General features: G+C 34.7%; 1 protein-coding gene across 7 annotated transcripts in view; it reads left to right on the plus strand.

Moving 5' to 3' along the window:
• LOC129004903 (uncharacterized) overlaps positions 1 to 20,717 on the plus strand; it is a 187,405-nt gene that overhangs the window by 102,240 nt on the left and 64,448 nt on the right. For all 7 annotated transcript variants that reach the window (XM_054433602.1, XM_054433612.1, XM_054433619.1 and 4 more), the window contains one exon: positions 4,571 to 4,691. In XM_054433602.1, coding sequence (XP_054289577.1) covers positions 4,571 to 4,691 — 121 coding nt within the window. The remainder of the gene's footprint in view (positions 1 to 4,570; positions 4,692 to 20,717) is intronic.

The raw sequence follows: 20,717 nt of genomic DNA on the forward strand, positions 1-20,717 counted from the left end.
AATTTAATTTATTTGTCATATGGTTTGGTTTTGTTTTGTTGTTGTCATAATAGTTTTATATGAGTTGTTGAAAATAGAAGTGTGGTTTTAAAAGTCTAGTTTTTTCTAATTTTATCTTTATAGTTTTCATCACTTAAAGAAGGTAGGTGTGTAGTGTAAAACAACAGCCTCTGCACTATTAATAGTTGAAAATGGTGTAAATACCCATTTCGTTCATCCCAAGTTTGCAATCAGCAACTAGTTTGTGAACCAAAGAGTTCCCCATGCTGTATTTACACATAATGGTCCTGTATTAATGTACTCTTGCAGTATTTTTACCTATTTAAAGATTATGGATATCAGCAGAACATCACAATTATAATTCTATGTTAAGATAAAGCCTGGGGATGGTAGATTGCACCACTTAGGCAAAATAGCAAAAATAGTTGCTATGTGCAATCTTTAGAAACATGTAACATGCAACCTCAGAAACCATTAAAATCAGAAATTTAACAACCACAGTTATAATACACTAAGCATTTGCCACACATCAGTTTACAACTAAAACTAAGCAAGTGCATTCAGCCACTTTGTTGATTATATATTTATATAATCTATAAAAATAAAAATGAATCCCTTTTTTGATGGTATTCCATAACTCGAGAAGGAGTGCACCGAATTGGGTGATTCTTGTTTTTGTTGTGTTCCTTAGTGCCAGGGGAAGGTTTTAATGTAAGGAAATTTATAATCCATACAACCGTTATTTAGAAATTTGATAAAAAAAAATGCCTTTACTTTAGCATTGGAGGAAAATGTTCATTAAACTGTGGGATACAATAACATGTATTAATTTCCAACCAAAAGGTGAGTGAGCTTAGCCAACAAACTTCAACCAGGACGTGATTGAGCGATGCGAACAAGCTTATCTTGAAAATGAACGAGCATTTGACATAAAACTACATTAGGACAGGACGATGTCTGTCGGGCCAGTTAGTGATGCTATAAATTCACACCTTGAATAAAAGCTTCAAACAGCCATACCATGTTATCTATACAAGAATCATCTATACTATAAAATGCTTATTGCAGCTATGCTTATGCTTTGCGTTTACAATGGGAGAGGACATGGCTTAAGAAAATTTGGTTATTTTAATTTACGGTATGCTATTAGCACATCTACCATAGCCACAATGTTCTACGTACCACTGCACCTAAACAATGAAAAAAGTAAATGTCCTAGTGTATATCACAGCTTTTTGTTGATAGTTGGTTCAAATTAGCTGTTGTCATAATGCAAAAAATAATATTGCTGCACCTTGTTGGTAAACCTTATAACTGTTTAATGCTATTAAATATCATAGAACCAACAATGTGTAGTTGAAGCAGCTGACAAAATTCTTTAATTCCTTTTAAATATGAAACTCCAGAGCCAATGTGGTGGAGTACGAAAGGATTTTTGAGATAAGAATATGTCTATATGTCAATCGGGAATATGAGCTATCACCATACCAATTTTCAGCCCAATCCGACCAGTAGTTAATGTGTGATTGAACTTAAAACAAACAAACAAACAAACACACAAATTTTCACACTTATAATATTAGTAAGATTATTATTTAGGTTACTACAAGCAGAGGTATTTATACAGTGCAGTTTGCAACTTATTCTTGAAAGATTTTGTGGAATGTTGTCAAGAAATTTAGTTTCCTCTTCTAGGATCAATATGAAATCATTTACAAGAGTCAGTGTTTAAAAACTGGCTGGTTTACATGCCAAGCTCTCTGTGTCAGCATCATGGAGTTGGAAACAATTACTTGGCAGCCAAGCAAGAGATGTGACATTCACCATGCACCGACCGCCCAATGTGAGACAGTCTTGCCTTGCTTCCTTTATTTATTCTTTCAACGGTAACACCATTTTTAAATGGCACCTATTAAAAAATGTTCCTTCCTTGTTTCACTCTTTGTTTGTGGATCTTGCAGTCGAAGTGAGCAATGTCATATGTTTAGCGGACTTGAAAGTTCATCTCATGTCGAAATCAAGTAATGAATTTCAATATTACAGCCGACTCTTGAAAGAAGCATGTGCTGTACAACTAATAAATGAGCCAACAAGAGTAACAGCAACTTCAGCCACTTTGTTAGACCACATAGTTGTGGACAGGTTGACTGAAGTCAAGAGGTCCGGCATAATGGATGCTGCGAGTATATCAGATCACAGAGGCATTAATATAACAGATCATAAGTTAATTTATTGCATTCTAAGTAGGCAACAAGTAGGAACAAACCTGAAGCCAAGTTCATCAAATATAGAGATTATAGAAATTTTGACATTAATCGAGTTGTAACTGAGATTTCTGCAATAGACTGGAACAGTATTATGATTGAACAGGAAATAGATGTTGTGGAGACCTTAATTACGTCAAACATTAGAAATATATTTGACGACAATGCGCCAATAGTGTGCAAAAAGATTACAAAGAGAAAGGCTCCTTGGCGTAATGAAAATATTAAACGTCGAACAAAAGAGAAAAATAGACTGAGAAATCGTTATTGGAAAGATAGATGTGCTCAAAATTGGGAAATATATAAGAGCGTTAGAAATAGGTTAAATAATCTGATCTGGAGTGCAAAGAAGGCATATTTTTCTGATAAACTATCATCCTCCAAAGACCCAAAAGAATTTTGGACGTGTCTGAAAAGCAATGATGTAATAGGCTCAAAGGGTAGCTCGAGCATTCCACATGACCTAAAAGCTGATGAGATCAAAGAATATTTTGTTAAAATGGGAGCTGAGTCCGAAATTGATAAACAGCTTAGGGAATATTTTATTGATAATAAACAAGATGGTGTAACTAATACCTTCAATTTTAGAAATATCAATGAAAAAGAAGTTATGGACATAATAAATGAGATCAAACCAAAAGCAGTGGGCAGCGATGAAATTTCAATTGAAATGATCAAAACTGTCAGTCCTTATGCCATAAAATCAATTACCCATCTGATAAATCTATCACTAGACAATGGACAGTTTCCTAAGTCCTGGAAAATGAGTATCATCCGGCCATTACCGAAACTTACAGCTGCAAGAATAGTAGAAGACCTAAGGCCAATCTCAATATTACCAGCCATGTCAAAGATATTAGAGAAGGTAGCTATACGACAAATAGTGTGCTACACAAACTCACAAAATATATTACCCACTTGTACAGCCCTGACAAACTTATTTATTGATTTGATTAACGCCAAAGACAACGGTAAATATAGTTCTCTAGTAATGCTGGACTATTCAAAGGCATTTGATTCAATGAACCATGAGATGCTATTGGCCAAAATAAAATATTATGGCTTTGACAAAAATATTTTGCAATGGATAAGGTCATACTTAGACTCCAGGCTGCAGGTGACGCAATTAGAGAGTGAAACATCAACCCCGCTTGTCAAAACCCAAGAAATTACCCAAGGCAGCTATCTTGGGCCTGTTCTGTTCAATTTGTACACGGCAGACCTTCCTAGCTGTGTGCAACATTGTACAGTTCATTTGTATGCCGATGACTCACAGCTGCACTTGTCCTATGAGCCATCCCAGATGAGAGCTTCACTTGATTTCATTAACTCTGACCTACAAAAAATCCTTTCGTGGTCAGAGGCAAATGGGTTGAAACTCAATACTGGCAAGTGTACTGTGATGCATACGGCGCCACGTGACTTGGTGCAGTCCCTCAGCAAGACAGGAGTGAGTGTTGTGCTCAACGGGGAATCTTTGACTTTGTGTGACAAGTCAAAGACTCTTGGTGTTGTGCTTGATAGCAGCCTCACCTTCTCTGACCATGTCACACATGCTTCGCAGCGCGCGTTAGGGAGGCTGAGAGGGCTGTACAGGTTCAGAAGTCTGCTGCCAGAATCTGCGAAGCTGCGCCTCATGCAGTCACTAGTCCTGTAGGTGTTTACATATTGTCTCCCTGCTTATGGAAACAGCATCTCTGTGGAAGACATGAACCGAATGCAAAAACTCCAAAATTCTGCTATTCGATACATTTTTTGCCTCAAAAAATTTGAACACATCACTCCATTCAGAGCTGTAGCGGGGATGACAATGGTAGACACTGTTTGTAGGATCATGACGTGCTGCATGGTGCACAAGGCTCTTGTCCTACAGGAGCCACAGTACCTTCTTGAGAGGCTCTCTTTCCGGGAGGATGTCTCTCAGCGCAGTACCAGCCATGGAGGTCTCCAGCTTCATTTTCCAAGAGTGAGGCTTGAGTTTGGAAGGAGAAGCTTCTTGTACTTCGGCCCAAAGCTGTACAACCACCTCCCTTCTGGCCTCAAAAAATATGCCTTGTCATCCTTTAGAGTTAAGATAAAAGAATTGTACGCTGATAGTTAATTATTGTTTTATTTATATTGTATTGTTTCTGTTTTGTTATTGTTCTATTTATTTGTTTATTTGTTAGTTTAGTTATTGTTATTGACGAAAGTTGTTCTGAATAGCAGTTGTATTGAGAAACGCTTGATAAATAAAGGCATTTTTATTTATTTAGTTATTTATCATACATTGCATTTGGTGAGATATTTTTGATTTGTTTTCCCAGAGCATGTGGGGGCTGCCCCAATGTAACATCTGACTGTTTTCTACCTCAGTGTGTTGCTGCTGACGGATATGAGAAGCCAATTTTAGCTGTAAATCGCTTACTACCAGGACCTTCTATTCAGGTGATATAAAGCTTACTTTTTTTATACTGTAATGACAAACACTCTTGCTGCAGAAAATCTGCAGACTAAGCGAATTTCCAATTGTCCGATCATATTTCCACTGAAACATTCCCTTAAACATGTTAGATTTATTCCACATTAATATAACATTAGGTTTTGTGGGTACTAAGGACGCTGCTACAAGGAATATCATGTATAATGAATTTAACCCTCTAGGTGCCGCATTGACAACCTCCAAATAATGTCACAAGTATTTAGGCACAATTGCCGAGTTTTATGTAAACATCCATAAAAACTTTCAATGAAGACATACACATACACACACACACACACACACACACACACACCCACACACACACACACACACATATATATATATATATATATATATATATATATATATATATATATATATATATATATATATTAGCCAAATAAATCGCCATTTCAACAGCCTTTTTTCCACAAAAATAAGGTAATGAAATACACTTTACTTACTTAACATTCCTCATTCTTCATGAAATGAAATGAAATGAAATAATATTTTATTTCCCATAAATTATATACATATAATTACATTGTATTTTTTTTACTTAAATATAATACAGCAAACATTACTAACTGGATAACAAAAGAAAAATTATATTCTGTAGAAATAAAACGAAAAATGTGCAAAAAAAAATACCTTCTATAACAAAGGAAAAAGTCTACATAGGCAGGGCCTGTGCGTAGACTCGAGTTGCGAAAAAGGTTAATTTAGATAGGAGGTAGAAAAATGTATAGGAAAACAAAAAATAATTCGTATAATTCTAAATTTTAAAAAATTTTCTTGCTTGAAACTGAATGTTTAGTTTTCTTCTGTGAATTAAATTGACGATAAAAAACTCTTTGTACAAAACTGAGAAAATTTATAAAAATCTGGTGAAGATTGGAGAGGAGAGGTGGAGTGTGGTGTGTTGGTCAGTCAGTGAATGTGTTGTATCAGTGATTGTGTAGGGTCAACGGTCAGGTCCGCCCAACGCGATAACGGCCTCGGTGTCCTCTGCACTCAATCCTACAAGCCACGCTACTACATGCTTCTTAAATAGAGAGAGAGAGGGTGAATTTAAAATGTTGACATTTTGATATCTGTTACACATGTTACGATAAATGATTTGGGTTAAGTGAAAGCAATTCGTATGTGAAAATGATTTTAAAGTTTGTGGAACATTTATACCAACATTTCGAGAAAAGCGCGTATTGTGGGGATGAGTAATTTTTATAAAAATATTATCAAAGTTTTTGTACATGTGAACTAAAATAAATTTTAAAAATAACTGTCTGACTGTCAAAACTCCCGTTTCTACAAAAAGGTCGTCAGTTGAATATCTAAAGTGTTTTTTAAAAGCAACTTTAAGTATTGTTTTCTGTACAACAAAAACAGGTTGCAAGATAGTTTTGTAAGCACCACCAAAAGCAATAATTCCAAAAGATAACAAAGATTGAACATATGCATAGTATGCTATTTTAATTTCTTGCTCTTCGAGTATATCACTAAGTTGCCTAAATGCATAAATATATTTGCGTAATTTATTTGTTAGATATTCAACATGTTCCGACCACTTCATCTTTGAATCAAAAACAATACCAAGATATTTGTATGAATCAACTTTTTCAATTTTGCTACAAGAACAAGAGTTATTGGAATGATTTCCACAGACATGAATAGATAGGTTTTCAAGTTTGTATTCGGTTATCTTACGTAATGAAATTGGCATGAATTTGGTTTTAGATATATTAAGAGACAATACATTTTGGTCAAGCCATTTTTTTAGTAAACAGAGGTCTGATTCTGCCTTGTTTTTAACCTCCTCCCAGGATGATCCGGTTACAAATATTAGAGTATCATCAGCAAATAATGTTAATTTTCCTTCTGTTTGAATTTTAGAAATATTATTAATATAAAGGAGGAACAAAACAGGACCAAGGGTCGAACCCTGGACCACACCATACTCCACTGGCAAAACATCGCTTGACACTTCACCAAGTGCGACAGTTTGTAGCCTATCAGAGAAGTAGTTGCTGAACCAAGCGAGCGAGGTGCCGCGCACCCCTACAAGCTCAAGTTTACGCAACAATCGACTTCTGTCCACTGAGTCAAAAGCTTTTTTCAAGTCTAAAAATATTAACATACTTCGTTTGTTGCCATAAATTGCCTCGTTAATGCATTTATTAATATCGAATAAAGCATCAGATATGTTTTTGTCACTCCTGAAACCATACTGATTTTCACTTAATATATTGCACTGGTGGAGGTAAAAAACAAGTTGGTCTTTAGATATTTTCTCTAATAGCTTAGCGATTACACTTAACAAAGAAATCGGACGATAGTTATTCATGTCTGTGAAATCATTGGATTTGTGCAATGGAATGATCTTGGCCAATTTCAGCTCGTTTGGGAATATACCAGATGTCAGGCTAAGATTGACAATGTGCAGAAGAGGAGCACATAGAGAGTGGATGTTTTCTTTAAGAACAAAGGCCGAGATACCATCATGGCCAGGTGCAGACCCTCCGCGCAGACCCTGGACGTAACGTTCTATGTCAGCGTGTGTGACCGTGTTGAATGTGAAATTCGTGTCGAGTGAGAAGTCAGCGTCGTTTACGACTGGAGCCCCAGCTGAATTGATTGAGTTGGCCAATTTAGAACCCACTGATGTAAAGAACTTATTAAAATCATTAGCTATTTTAGTCTTCATGTTCGCATTATTCGAAGAACCAGGTAAAACTTTTTCAAATGGAAAATGGTCCTTAGAGCAATTCCTGCCCGATATTTCACTAACTATGCCCCAAAATAATTTTGGATCCCTGTTAGATTCTGAAATTATACCCCTATAATAATTTTTCTTTGCGAGTTTGATGTTTTGATTTAAAGATAGGCGCAGGGCCCTGAATCTATCTAGAAGTAATATATTAAAAGGTTGGGTTTTGATCTTTTTACTTAACTTGTCTCGTTTTCGAATTAATTTAATGAGGTCTACGGTAATCCAAGGCTTTATTTTTTTAAATCTTGTTGAGTGATTTTTAATTGTTTTTGTTGAGGCTTCGATACAGTTACTCAATGTCGAACAAAAACATGCTGTGCACTGATTAACCTCGTGATTACTCATGATAGGACTCCAGTCTGTTTTTGTAATATGTTCAGTTAGTGAAGCGTGATCAATGTAGGTGCGAAATTGGTTCTGTGGCAGAGTGTCAGTTCCAGTTCCTGTAGGCGACTGAATGGTGTTAGTGATTTTAAGAGCAGTGCTGTAATGGTCAGTGATGTGAGATTGTATGACAGCAGATTTGACTCGTCTCATATCATGAAAACGGACAAAAATGTGGTCAATACAAGTAGAAGTGTTGTGTGTCACTCTGGTCGGCTTGTCGATGCACTGGACTAGTCCAGCACCTAGTAAAGTGTTTAAGTAAAGATCCGTTATTGCATCAGTTTTGTGTAAGTCGATGTTTATATCACCCAAAAAGATACAGTTAGTATCTTTACTTATGCGATTATAATAGCATTCCAAACCATTTATAAAATGATCAATTTCACTATCAAACGTCCTGTAAACAGCTAACAGATTGAATATTTTATTAAAAAGACTGAATTCCAAAGAAATACCAAAAACTCTGTTGATGTTAACTTGAGTTACTGTAGCAGACAGACTTTTGTTGATGAAAACAATGACTCCGTCATTTTTGTTGTTTTGTGTATCTGTCATTGTACAGTCAAACCCGTCCAAGTGACCCACCTCCCCCCCGCTCAACCAACACTCTGATAAGACGATGATATCTAGATTAGCATTCAAAGACTGTAAATACACTGATAAATCGTCAAAATTTTTTGAGAAACTTCTTATGTTTGTGTGAAATATTTTAAGACTACTATTTATTGGGGTTTCATTGAAAAATCTTTCGCTTTCAAAAACATTATCCAGCTCCAAGCAAGAATCGTATTCAAAAGGTGTATTTTCATCTGTGTTGCCAATCATCGTCCCGCATAGGCCCTCCTGCCCGTGCCTATCCTAATAACTTATAAATTAAATATTTACATAAATGAAATTAAATGATGCAATTCTTATTCAAACCTTACAAATCAAACTATTTAAAATTACTAGAATGAGATATTATAAGAGTTAATACACGAAATGTTTACTATAATTCCTTGTTTTACCTCAATACATTAAAATACATAAATGTCTTTTGGAAATAAATTAATAAAATTCTTATGGAATGGATTAAATTAAAATAATAGCCTAGTATTTTGGTGTAATAAATTAAATAACTAATGGACCTTACTAGCAGCCCTTGCATCTCAATTAAATAATGGATAATAATTCAACTAATTTTACATGCAAAAAAAAAACATGCTATTATAAAGATTGGACTGAGGTAACAAATAATTTAATTTAATATTTCACTGCTTTGTCTCCATGCAATTGTTTAACACATGATAACTAGATTATTTGCTTTAAAAATAAACAAATAAAATTTCCATGCAACGGCTTGAGGTAAGTTGACTAGTAGTTTCTCTCAATAATAGTGGTAAGCTAGTAAAACGATAAGTCAACCCATGCAAATAATAAAAAAGTTAGTGAAACATATTGATGTTGCTAGAAGCATGCTATTAAAAATGTGAAAACAAAAACAACGACCTTGATTAGATAAATCATTAAAATAGTGAATCTAAATTTAAATTCAAAGACCAAAATTAACTGACCTTAGATCTATAAATATTTTAATAAAAATGTAACTACTTTAACTTAGTACTACATAGAAAAGAAAATACAACTGAAAATAACATATAAGTTAATCATGAAATTAAAATATTATATATTTGATTTCGGTGTATTTGTAGTTTATTTTATACATGCTTAAAATAAATTAAGGAAAAAAATAGTAGTATTACCTAATTACTGTTTAAATATGCTTTACCTGCAGAGTTCTTATAGTGGCAGAAGCTAAAAACGAAAATTCAAAACATGTCCAAGTTATATCATCAAAACAAACATAAATAATTAACAATCATTAAAAAATGACAATTAAATATGAAGAATAGAGTAATATCTATTGTCTAAAATATTATTAAGGAAATTGACAGGAAAGCAGGCTTACCTTTAAATAAGTCCATATAGACCCATAACACATCACAAAATTAAAAGTAGAAATTTTCGTGGTCACTGACCACTTTTTCAACCACTGGAGATTGGAGAAATGGCAATGGCAGTTGCAATTTGAATCTATTACACCTTGTCAGGGTTGCCAACACAGATGAAGAGACTAAAAATTGTTTTTACTGTTGCATATGTATGAATGTGTTCACTTATTATGAATAATCCACTATATTTACACTGTTCTATATTTACACATATGTACACACACATATTAAACATTTTTTATATACACTAGCCTGCTATGGAAGGTGAGGAATGGGGTTTATCTTAGATTAAGGTTTGGTGGGTTTCTAGAATGGGTGAACCATTGGTAGCTTAGTTCCCATCTTCTCAGTTCTGAGGGGTTACAGTTTGGAGGCAGTTGTTTTATTATTTTTGAAGAGTAGCAGCTATTAAAATCAGATTTTGAGTGGGATGAGGCATGGTTGACTACTGGTTTGTCTTTATAATTATTTTTTACATCTTGACGATGACCGTTCATTCTGGTACGGAACTGGTTCTTTGTTAGGCCTATATACTGAGCTGGGCAGTTTTTACATTGAAGCTGATAAATTACATTGCTGGTGCTGCAGGTGTTGTGTCCTTGAATCTTGAAAACTTCATTTGTGGCGTTGCTGGAAAAACTTGTGGTGGGGGGGGGTTGATGGGACACGTTTTACATCTGGAAGTATTACATGGGAAAGAGCCGTTTGGGGGTTTGTTTCTGGTTGCTGTAATTGGATCCGGTATCTTAGGATGAACAAGAATCTTTTTGATGTTAGGTGGTTGGCGAAATGTGGTGGTTGGGGGGGTTTTCAGGAAATCCTTTGTGTGGGGGGAAGCTTGGAGAATTTTGAATCCATCTTTTAGAATGGAGTTGAGGGATTGTAGGCCATGGTGGTATTCGGTTATTAGGTTTAGGTTTTGCTGTGGTTTTAGTTTCTTTGTTGGAGGGTTGTTTGATTGGGCTAAACGGATTTGGTTTTCTACAAGGTTTTTGGGGTAGCCTCTTTCAACAAATGCGTTGGAAATTTTCGAATTGAAATTGGAGAGTTGCTCTTCTGTCGAACAAATACGTTTGGCTCGGATGGCTTGGCTATAAGGTATAGATCTTTTGGTGTTGGCTGGATGACAACTGTCAAAATGTAAGTATTGTAAGTTATTGGTGGGTTTGATGTGAATGCCAGTGGTTATCAGTCCATTATTCAATTTCACGTTAACATCTAAAAATGTTATTTCTGAAGGTGAGCTGTTGTGGGTGAACTGTAAAATACTGAAATTTTGTAGATTCTTGAGGAATTCATTGAGGGATTCTGTTCCAGATGTCCAGATTAGAAAGATGTCATCTATAAAGCGGAACCAGCACTCAGGTTGTACTTTTTGCTGTCGGAGGAAGGCTTGTTCGAGGCGACCCATGAAGAGGTTGGCATATGACGGTGCCATTCTTGTTCCCATTGCTGTGCCTTTAGTTTGGATGTAATTCTTTCCCTCAAACTGAAAATTGTTTTTCTCTAGGATAAATTTGGCCAAATTGATAAGAAAAGAAGTGGATGGAAGTGAGTTTTTCGGTCGTTGATCAAGAAAGTGTTCCAAAGCTGCTAGGCCATGCGTGTGGGGGATGTTGGTGTACAGTGAGGTTACATCTACAGTTACTAGAATGGCATCAGGTGGCAAAGGTGTGGGAATCATTTGAAGTCTGTCTAGGAAGTGATTGGTGTCTTTCACATGGGAGGGTAGTTCTTTTACTATAGGCTGAAGATGGGAATCAAGATAGGCCGAGATTCTTTCGGTTATAGAGTTGCAGCTGGCCACAATCGGTCTGCCTGGAGGGGGTAAAATGTTTTTGTGGATTTTTGGCAGTATGTAGAATTGAGGTGTTTTGGGTTCTTTGTTAATTAGTAGGTCCAGTGTACTAGTCGAAATGTTCTGACGTGGAGCTTCTTGTTTTAGCCACTGATTTAATTAACAAAGAGATTAACAAGAAGCTCCACGTCAGAACATTTCGACTAGTACACTGGACCTACTAATTAACAAAGAACCCAAAACACCTCAATTCTACATACTGCCAAAAATCCACAAAAACATTTTACCCCCTCCAGGCAGACCGATTGTGGCCAGCTGCAACTCTATAACCGAAAGAATCTCGGCCTATCTTGATTCCCATCTTCAGCCTATAGTAAAAGAACTACCCTCCCATGTGAAAGACACCAATCACTTCCTAGACAGACTTCAAATGATTCCCACACCTTTGCCACCTGATGCCATTCTAGTAACTGTAGATGTAACCTCACTGTACACCAACATCCCCCACACGCATGGCCTAGCAGCTTTGGAACACTTTCTTGATCAACGACCGAAAAACTCACTTCCATCCACTTCTTTTCTTATCAATTTGGCCAAATTTATCCTAGAGAAAAACAATTTTCAGTTTGAGGGAAAGAATTACATCCAAACTAAAGGCACAGCAATGGGAACAAGAATGGCACCGTCATATGCCAACCTCTTCATGGGTCGCCTCGAACAAGCCTTCCTCCGACAGCAAAAAGTACAACCTGAGTGCTGGTTCCGCTTTATAGATGACATCTTTCTAATCTGGACATCTGGAACAGAATCCCTCAATGAATTCCTCAAGAATCTACAAAATTTCAGTATTTTACAGTTCACCCACAACAGCTCACCTTCAGAAATAACATTTTTAGATGTTAACGTGAAATTGAATAATGGACTGATAACCACTGGCATTCACATCAAACCCACCAATAACTTACAATACTTACATTTTGACAGTTGTCATCCAGCCAACACCAAAAGATCTATACCTTATAGCCAAGCCATCCGAGCCAAACGTATTTGTTCGACAGAAGAGCAACTCTCCAATTTCAATTCGAAAATTTCCAACGCATTTGTTGAAAGAGGCTACCCCAAAAACCTTGTAGAAAACCAAATCCGTTTAGCCCAATCAAACAACCCTCCAACAAAGAAACTAAAACCACAGCAAAACCTAAACCTAATAACCGAATACCACCATGGCCTACAATCCCTCAACTCCATTCTAAAAGATGGATTCAAAATTCTCCAAGCTTCCCCCCACACAAAGGATTTCCTGAAAACCCCCCCAACCACCACATTTCGCCAACCACCTAACATCAAAAAGATTCTTGTTCATCCTAAGATACCGGATCCAATTACAGCAACCAGAAACAAACCCCCAAACGGCTCTTTCCCATGTAATACTTCCAGATGTAAAACGTGTCCCATCAACCCCCCCCCACCACAAGTTTTTCCAGCAACGCCACAAATGAAGTTTTCAAGATTCAAGGACACAACACCTGCAGCACCAGCAATGTAATTTATCAGCTTCAATGTAAAAACTGCCCAGCTCAGTATATAGGCCTAACAAAGAACCAGTTCCGTACCAGAATGAACGGTCATCGTCAAGATGTAAAAAATAATTATAAAGACAAACCAGTAGTCAACCATGCCTCATCCCACTCAAAATCTGATTTTAATAGCTGCTACTCTTCAAAAATAATAAAACAACTGCCTCCAAACTGTAACCCCTCAGAACTGAGAAGATGGGAACTAAGCTACCAATGGTTCACCCATTCTAGAAACCCACCAAACCTTAATCTAAGATAAACCCCATTCCTCACCTTCCATAGCAGGCTAGTGTATATAAAAAATGTTTAATATGTGTGTGTACATATGTGTAAATATAGAACAGTGTAAATATAGTGGATTATTCATAATAAGTGAACACATTCATACATATGCAACAGTAAAAACAATTTTTAGTCTCTTCATCTGTGTTGGCAACCCTGACAAGGTGTAATAGATTCAAATTGCAACTGCCATTGCCATTTCTCCAATCTCCAGTGGTTGAAAAAGTGGTCAGTGACCACGAAAATTTCTACTTTTAATTTTGTATTGTCTAAAATAGTTTTTTTTCACTCCTGTCTTAAATTAACTCTTATTATAGATGATTTAGAGTGAAACGGTCATTCACTGGTCAAGTCACCCTATGCATCTTCTGGATTTGAACACATGTAGTGAATTCAGTCTTGTAAGGTAAGTTTATTAATTCAGTTTAAGAATATATATATATATATATACTACTTATATATATATATATAAACTGAATTAATAAACTTACCTTACAATAATAAGAGATCATCTATAATAAGAGTTAATTTAAGACAGGAGTGAAAAAAAACTATTTTAGACAATAGGAGGCGGTTCACGAGTCACGGGTTATCCTTAGTTCGAGCGCAAAATCCAGTTATAGCCGGTTTTTTGCGCCGCGGCTTGGAAATCGGCTTCACGAGTACGAGGTTACCCGCGCTCGAGCGCAGACAGATAAACTTCACCCAATTATGACAGGGATAAACCCGAGCGCAAAAAGTCGGCTTCACGGGTTCAATTAGAGAAAACCCCGGGCCAAATGTCGGGTTCACGAGTCATAGTCTAGCGCAAACTGGATAATCTCGAGCGTAAATAACAATGGTTTTGGTCTTCAACTTAACCCTGCTAGGGGGCAGGGTTAAGGTGACATCATGTCGGGATTATCTCATTTGCTCGTTTATTGTTTTTTTGTTAGCAAAAAGAATGTTATATTCGGATTCGGCATTAAATTCCGAACAATTTCATTACCCTCAACATGATATTTATTTTTTTTTAATTTTTTTACTACTGATAGCCGAAAACATGCAAAACATCGTAAAAAGTAACTGTTGAGGCATTTTGATTAATTATTACTAAGTAAAAATATAACTAATAGCTTAACATATTCATATAAATTTAAATTGCAATCGAATCTTATTTTGTAAATTCTTTATATTTATTTTAACAATTTTGAATCCTTTTATTTCAGCTGAATAATATCAAAATAAAAATGGTTCCATCAAACACTTTTAGGTTTGTCTAAGATTTTTTATTGTATAAAATTAGTTCCATTTTTGTTCCGCCATAACATTTATATAAAACATAGGTCATTTTATTTAAGTATCCAAAATTTATTTCGTATGTTTTAAATTATACTAGTTGCTCTGCCCGTGCTTCGCTACGGGGTGAGGATGCAGAAAAGAATCATTTGGTTTTACTTTAATATACTATAAGGAGTTACAACTCACTTACCAGGAAACATATAGGCAAAGGCTCAATCGTACCTATTGATTATTTAAATGAATATCTCTTAATGTATTACAGTACCATCATTTTATATAGTGTATATAATTTAAAATATATGCAAAAGTATAACTCATTGACCACATGGCACCAAGAAACTTCTCCTTGTAAACAAATTAAATTAAATAGTAGAACAGCATTTCTGACAACAGCTGGAGTTTCATAACAATGTTTGTTTCCCATGTTAATCTTATGGAGAAATACAAAACTTTAAAGGGCCCCAGGGCCTAACTCTCTAATTATTTCCCTATAAAAAAAGTTTCCTGCACAACTTCACGTTACGCTCTTTCCAATGACACCAAAAACATGTCAATCGGTTCTGTAGTTTCGGAGGAGTAATTGTCACAAAAAATCTGCTTGCGTATTAAATAAGTATATATAGATGTTTATATTATTATGTTTATGATTTAAGATTTGTTAAAGAAAGACCTTTTCATCTGATAATGTCTTAATATTTGTCATATAGGGATTTACAATAAATTGCTTCAATTTGCTGAGGTAAAAGATAAATTCAATAGTTTAAATATACAAAACGTTGTATTACAACAAAATATATTTTTTTAATTATAACCTGTTTTCTCATGCTTAGGGCTGCGCTCTGCCCGTCTGGCACGCGCAAATGTTCTTAGGGGCTTAGTTCTTAGGCCTGTGCTGTTTGTAGCCCCAATTGTGAACCGATTTAAAAGATCTTGGTGTCATAAAATGTTATTGTAGGTTTGCCTTTTTATATTTACGTTTATTACTGTATACGTATGAAGGCATCTCTGCTCCTATAATAGCCAGTTGTTGCTAGAAATTTATTTTTTATACAAATTACTGATACATAAAAGATATTCATAAATCTTTGAAAAGAGCAGTCATTTTATTAAATAATTTGAACGTTTGGATACAACTGCAAACCTGATAAAGTATGTCTTATTTTTGAACATAATTGGTAATCGAATTTTATTGCAAACATTACCAAGATTTGTATAAACTTTTTTAAAAACATAATTGCATTTTCCCGATTCAATGTATTCAGTAAAAGTGTATTATTCATAATTCAATGATAAATTGAGTAACCTTAAACTTTAGTATATAACATCGATATATACTACTGGATCGGCAGCTCCGCTCCGCTGCCCGAGCCGCCTGCAGTGGTTGCGTTCAAGGAAATGAAGGGTGAGAGTGGGCAAAAGCGCAACGCAGCGTATTGCTTCTGCATTGTCGCGGCATATGTTAAGCTGTAATAAACCTAAAAAATAGGTTTTCAGAGACTTCTTTTTTCAAATAATTTATTTTCTTGACATGCTCAATCATAATCAATGTAATGAGTAAACATAACAGTACTACTAACAATTATTCTCAAGGGTTTCTTCCGTAATTAACAAGATGATATTGTTTATCGACTAGATTCTGCTTGTTTAAATCTGTAAATACATGGGTTGCAATCACTTATATAATTTTGTATAGTAGTAGGATGAAATAAAAAAAAATTGAATAAAAAACCAGTGTTTATTTAACATAACTGTATTTATAACGATTACTAAACGCTCACACACATCACATGTTACAAAACAAAATGGTCTTTGTCAATTTTTGCCTTTATCCTAAGTTTGACTTTTTTGTTCTTTCTACCGTTTCCCTTTCGCAAGGTGATCTTGAAAAAAAAAATAATAATATGTAGGCCTAATTACATACATACTTGTACCGTACACACATACCGACATACTTGTAGTTATTCCATATGCAACAATTAATTATTTGTTGTCTCCTTTTAGGAATATCAAATCAAATTATCCTTTATTCATTTTGCACATAAGTCATAAATACACGAATAGTGTCAATACAATAATAGGGACAAAACGTATCTTAAAAATACTGTACAAGAGTCAGTGGAAATAATCATTTACCTTAAAACAGCATTTATTGCATTAAAACTTAAATAACTGCTTTTTAAACGATTTAAGGGAAGCTGCAGATTTATTCGAATCAGCAGGTTATTATAAAACTCAACACCAGAATAGTGGGGAGAAGATTTTAAAGTTGAAGATTTGTGTTTAGGGTATAATTAAAAGGCAGCTATTGTGTCGGGTATTATAATTATGACTGTCCGAATTAACAGAAAATTTTGAAATATTTTGTTTCATAAATATTAACAAACTACAGATGTACAGACTAGGAAAGGTAAGAATATTGTTTCTTTTAAATGTATTTTCACAAGAACCCCTAGCTTTGATAGAGTAGGCCTAAATTGTTCTAATGATTCTTTTTTGCAATTTAATTTTTTTTTCCTTTTTTCGGAATTCTCTCAAAATATTATTCCATAATTAAGATAAGGATACACATATCCATAATCATAAGAGTGGAAATATCACCTGTTCTAGAATGAATGAGAGTTACAAAATATGCTATATATTTTTAGCTGTTTGATGACGTCTTTTAAGTGAGTTTTCCAGGTTAATTTATGATCCACTGTTATTTCAAAAAAATTGGTGCATCTAGCAAGGTTGCAAGATAGAGTAGTGTTTTTGTGCGAAGAATTGTTGTTAACGTATTTTTTTAAGTTAATTAAAAGAGGCTTGGATTGATTTAGTAAAGGTTATCTCTATTCGTTTGACAAATTCGTAACAATAACATCAATAAATAAAAATTCATATGCTATAAGGGAAAATTTCCAAGTATTCAATTCCAAATTAATATTTAATACTTACTTGTAAAAAGAAAGGTTGCAACCTCTACTCCATCTTTGCGTTCTATTGTATGCAGCGCAACTCTTAACCATTGTATTTTATTAACATTTTGAAACTTAAAAACAAACTATGCACTAGTTATCACATGTATTTAAAAAAAACTTAGTCTTTCTCGTAGCAGACGTCAATACAAACAGCCAGGGTGCCAAATCACACATTCGCGCGTCTGACTATTATTTATATTATCATGTGGCATTAAAAGGCGGGAAATTAAATGTGGGAAATAAAGGAGGATAATTATGTAAACTTGTAAAGGGATTTCAATAAAAGTAATAACTTACAACAAAGGAAACTTAAAAACAATCTAATTACACTACGCATCATAATTATTAATCAAATCATATTAAAAAAACTGCCAGTGTTTGTATGTAGTCGCATGGTTGTCGCTCAGTTCTTGCCCACCCAGCACCTGCGCGTCTATGGATACTCTCCCGCATCACACTCGTGTGTGCGACCGGATTTCAAACCACAGTGCTTATGGACAGCGCGCAATCCAGTAGTTATATATCGATGGTATATAATGAATTCAAGTGCAAGTCCACAACCTTTTATACGATATCAGTAAATACTCTGTTTAATTATAATAATTTATGAACCAATCATTATGACGCAATGTCATCCTCTTGTTTTGGGGCTCGTCGACCGCGAGCAGCGGCGTGGCAGGTGGCTGTTGCCAACCTCCCAACGAAAATTCCCAGTTAATCCCTGCTCTTGATCGACGGCCAGCGTTGGTCTCGGCTAAGCTTGATCTCGGCTAACGCTCTATGTCGTGAACCCATTTTTTGACCGTCGGTTAAAATTGGTCGAGATCAACGATAACCGCGGGCCACGAAACCCCGTACTCGTGAACCGCCTCTAGATATTACTCTATTCTTCATATTTAATTGTCATTTTTTAATGATTGTTAATTATTTATGTTTGTTTTGATGATATAACTTGGACATGTTTTGAATTTTCGTTTTTAGCTTCTGCCACTATAAGAACTCTGCAGGTAAAGCATATTTCATTACCTTATTTTTGTGGAAAAAAGGCTGTTGAAATAGCGATTTATTTGGCTAATACTTAATACTGTATTAAGAGTGTATATTAATCTTAAACTATCTGTTTTCATACGTAAGTAAAAAAAAAAGTTTTTATTCAAGCGGTCACATACTGGAACAGATTCCTGGGCTTAGCCAATGAATGACCACCCGGTCATTTTTACTGGGTTTGGACTCTAATTTACAATTTACTATCAAAATGCTCAGAAATTATTGAGAAATATAATTATCGATATCATATTAAAATTATAATTCATTTTTCTTTGTCCTAAACAGTGAATGACCTATATCGAAGTCATCTACTTATTTTTCTAATAAACATTTTTCATTGAAATGGTTATTGATTGGTGTTTTATTTAAACCAGAGTTACTATTTATCCCAAAATAGAATATCCTCTTTGGCACTTGAAGACATTTTTCTATCAGCTAACCAGGCCTGCCTATGTTTTCCTTTTACATTGCATGTAAAATGTTATATACTTCCGATAATGTGTTTATATAGCATTAGGCTTTTTCTTTTTAACTTTGTTAACATTTTTACGGAAAGTAAATAAAAGAAACGTCTTATAACACTTAAAACATATATTTACGCTTATACTGTTACTCACAAGATGGTAAATATACAAAATACCCCCGCTGCAGCAAACCTGCCGACTAAGCGAATTTCCATTTGTCTGAATTGATTTTCAGTTAAATATATTTTAATAACATTAGGTTTAGCGAGTACCTAGGTTTGCTGCTACAAGGAAACTAATAAAGTGTGTTTTTGAGTAAAATATTGATAGCTTAGTACAAAATAAATAAATTTGCCAAGTTTGATCAAAATATATTCATAAACAAGCAAACTCCATAAGAATAACATGGGAATTTTAAATTTACAATTTTTTTAATGTTCTCCATTACTAATAATCGAACAAAAATACTTTTATATACTAAATTATTTGTTTTTTAAGCTCTTTAAAAAGGTCTAAAGAGAAATTGGGCAATTTTGTGTTTTGAGGGTCAAAAGTGAGAAAAACCAATTTTTACCCCATAAAACCCCCCGTAATGCCCCGTTCCCATGGTCCGATCGTGCTGGTTCGCGAACTCATTCAAGTTTATCCCGCTTTACACCTTTAAACCAAATTTCATCAAAATCGGACAAAAATTACTCAAGTTATCGCGTTCACGGACGTATATATATATATATATAAGTCTATATATATATATATATATATATATATATATATACATATATAAAAATTTGAACGAATAGTGTTTTTGGCCTCTGGGGACATCAAAATGAAAAAGTAAATCGGTCCCGGGTCTAGGTCTTACCGTGCCACCTACGGTAATAGCTACTTCCCTATAGGGAAATTCGCTAATACTTCCCTATAGGGAAATTCGCTAATACTTCCCTATAGGGAAATTCGCTAATACTTCCCTATAGGGAAATTCGCTAAAAAATACCCCCGCTGCAGCAAACCTGCCGACTAAGCGAATTTCCATTTGTCTGAATTGATTTTCAGTTAAATATATTTTAATAACATTAGGTTTAGCGAGTACCTAGGTTTGCTGCTACAAGGAAACTAATAAAGTGTGTTTTTGAGTAAAATATTGATAGCTTAGTACAAAATAAATAAATTTGCCAAGTTTGATCAAAATATATTCATAAACAAGCAAACTACAACATTTGACAATATTCTCCATAAGAATAACATGGGAATTTTAAATTTACAATTTTTTTAATGTTCTCCATTACTAATAATCGAACAAAAATACTTTTATATACTAAATTATTTGTTTTTTTAAGCTCTTTAAAAAGGTCTAAAGAGAAATTGGGCAATTTTGTGTTTTGAGGGTCAAAAGTGAGAAAAACCAATTTTTACCCCATAAAACCCCCCGTAATGCCCC

Source organism: Macrosteles quadrilineatus, unplaced genomic scaffold, assembly GCF_028750875.1.
Source record: "Macrosteles quadrilineatus isolate MER2022 unplaced genomic scaffold, UCM_ALF_1.0 Scaffold_1__1_contigs__length_201487025, whole genome shotgun sequence".
Taxonomy (NCBI): Eukaryota; Metazoa; Arthropoda; class Insecta; order Hemiptera; family Cicadellidae; genus Macrosteles; species Macrosteles quadrilineatus.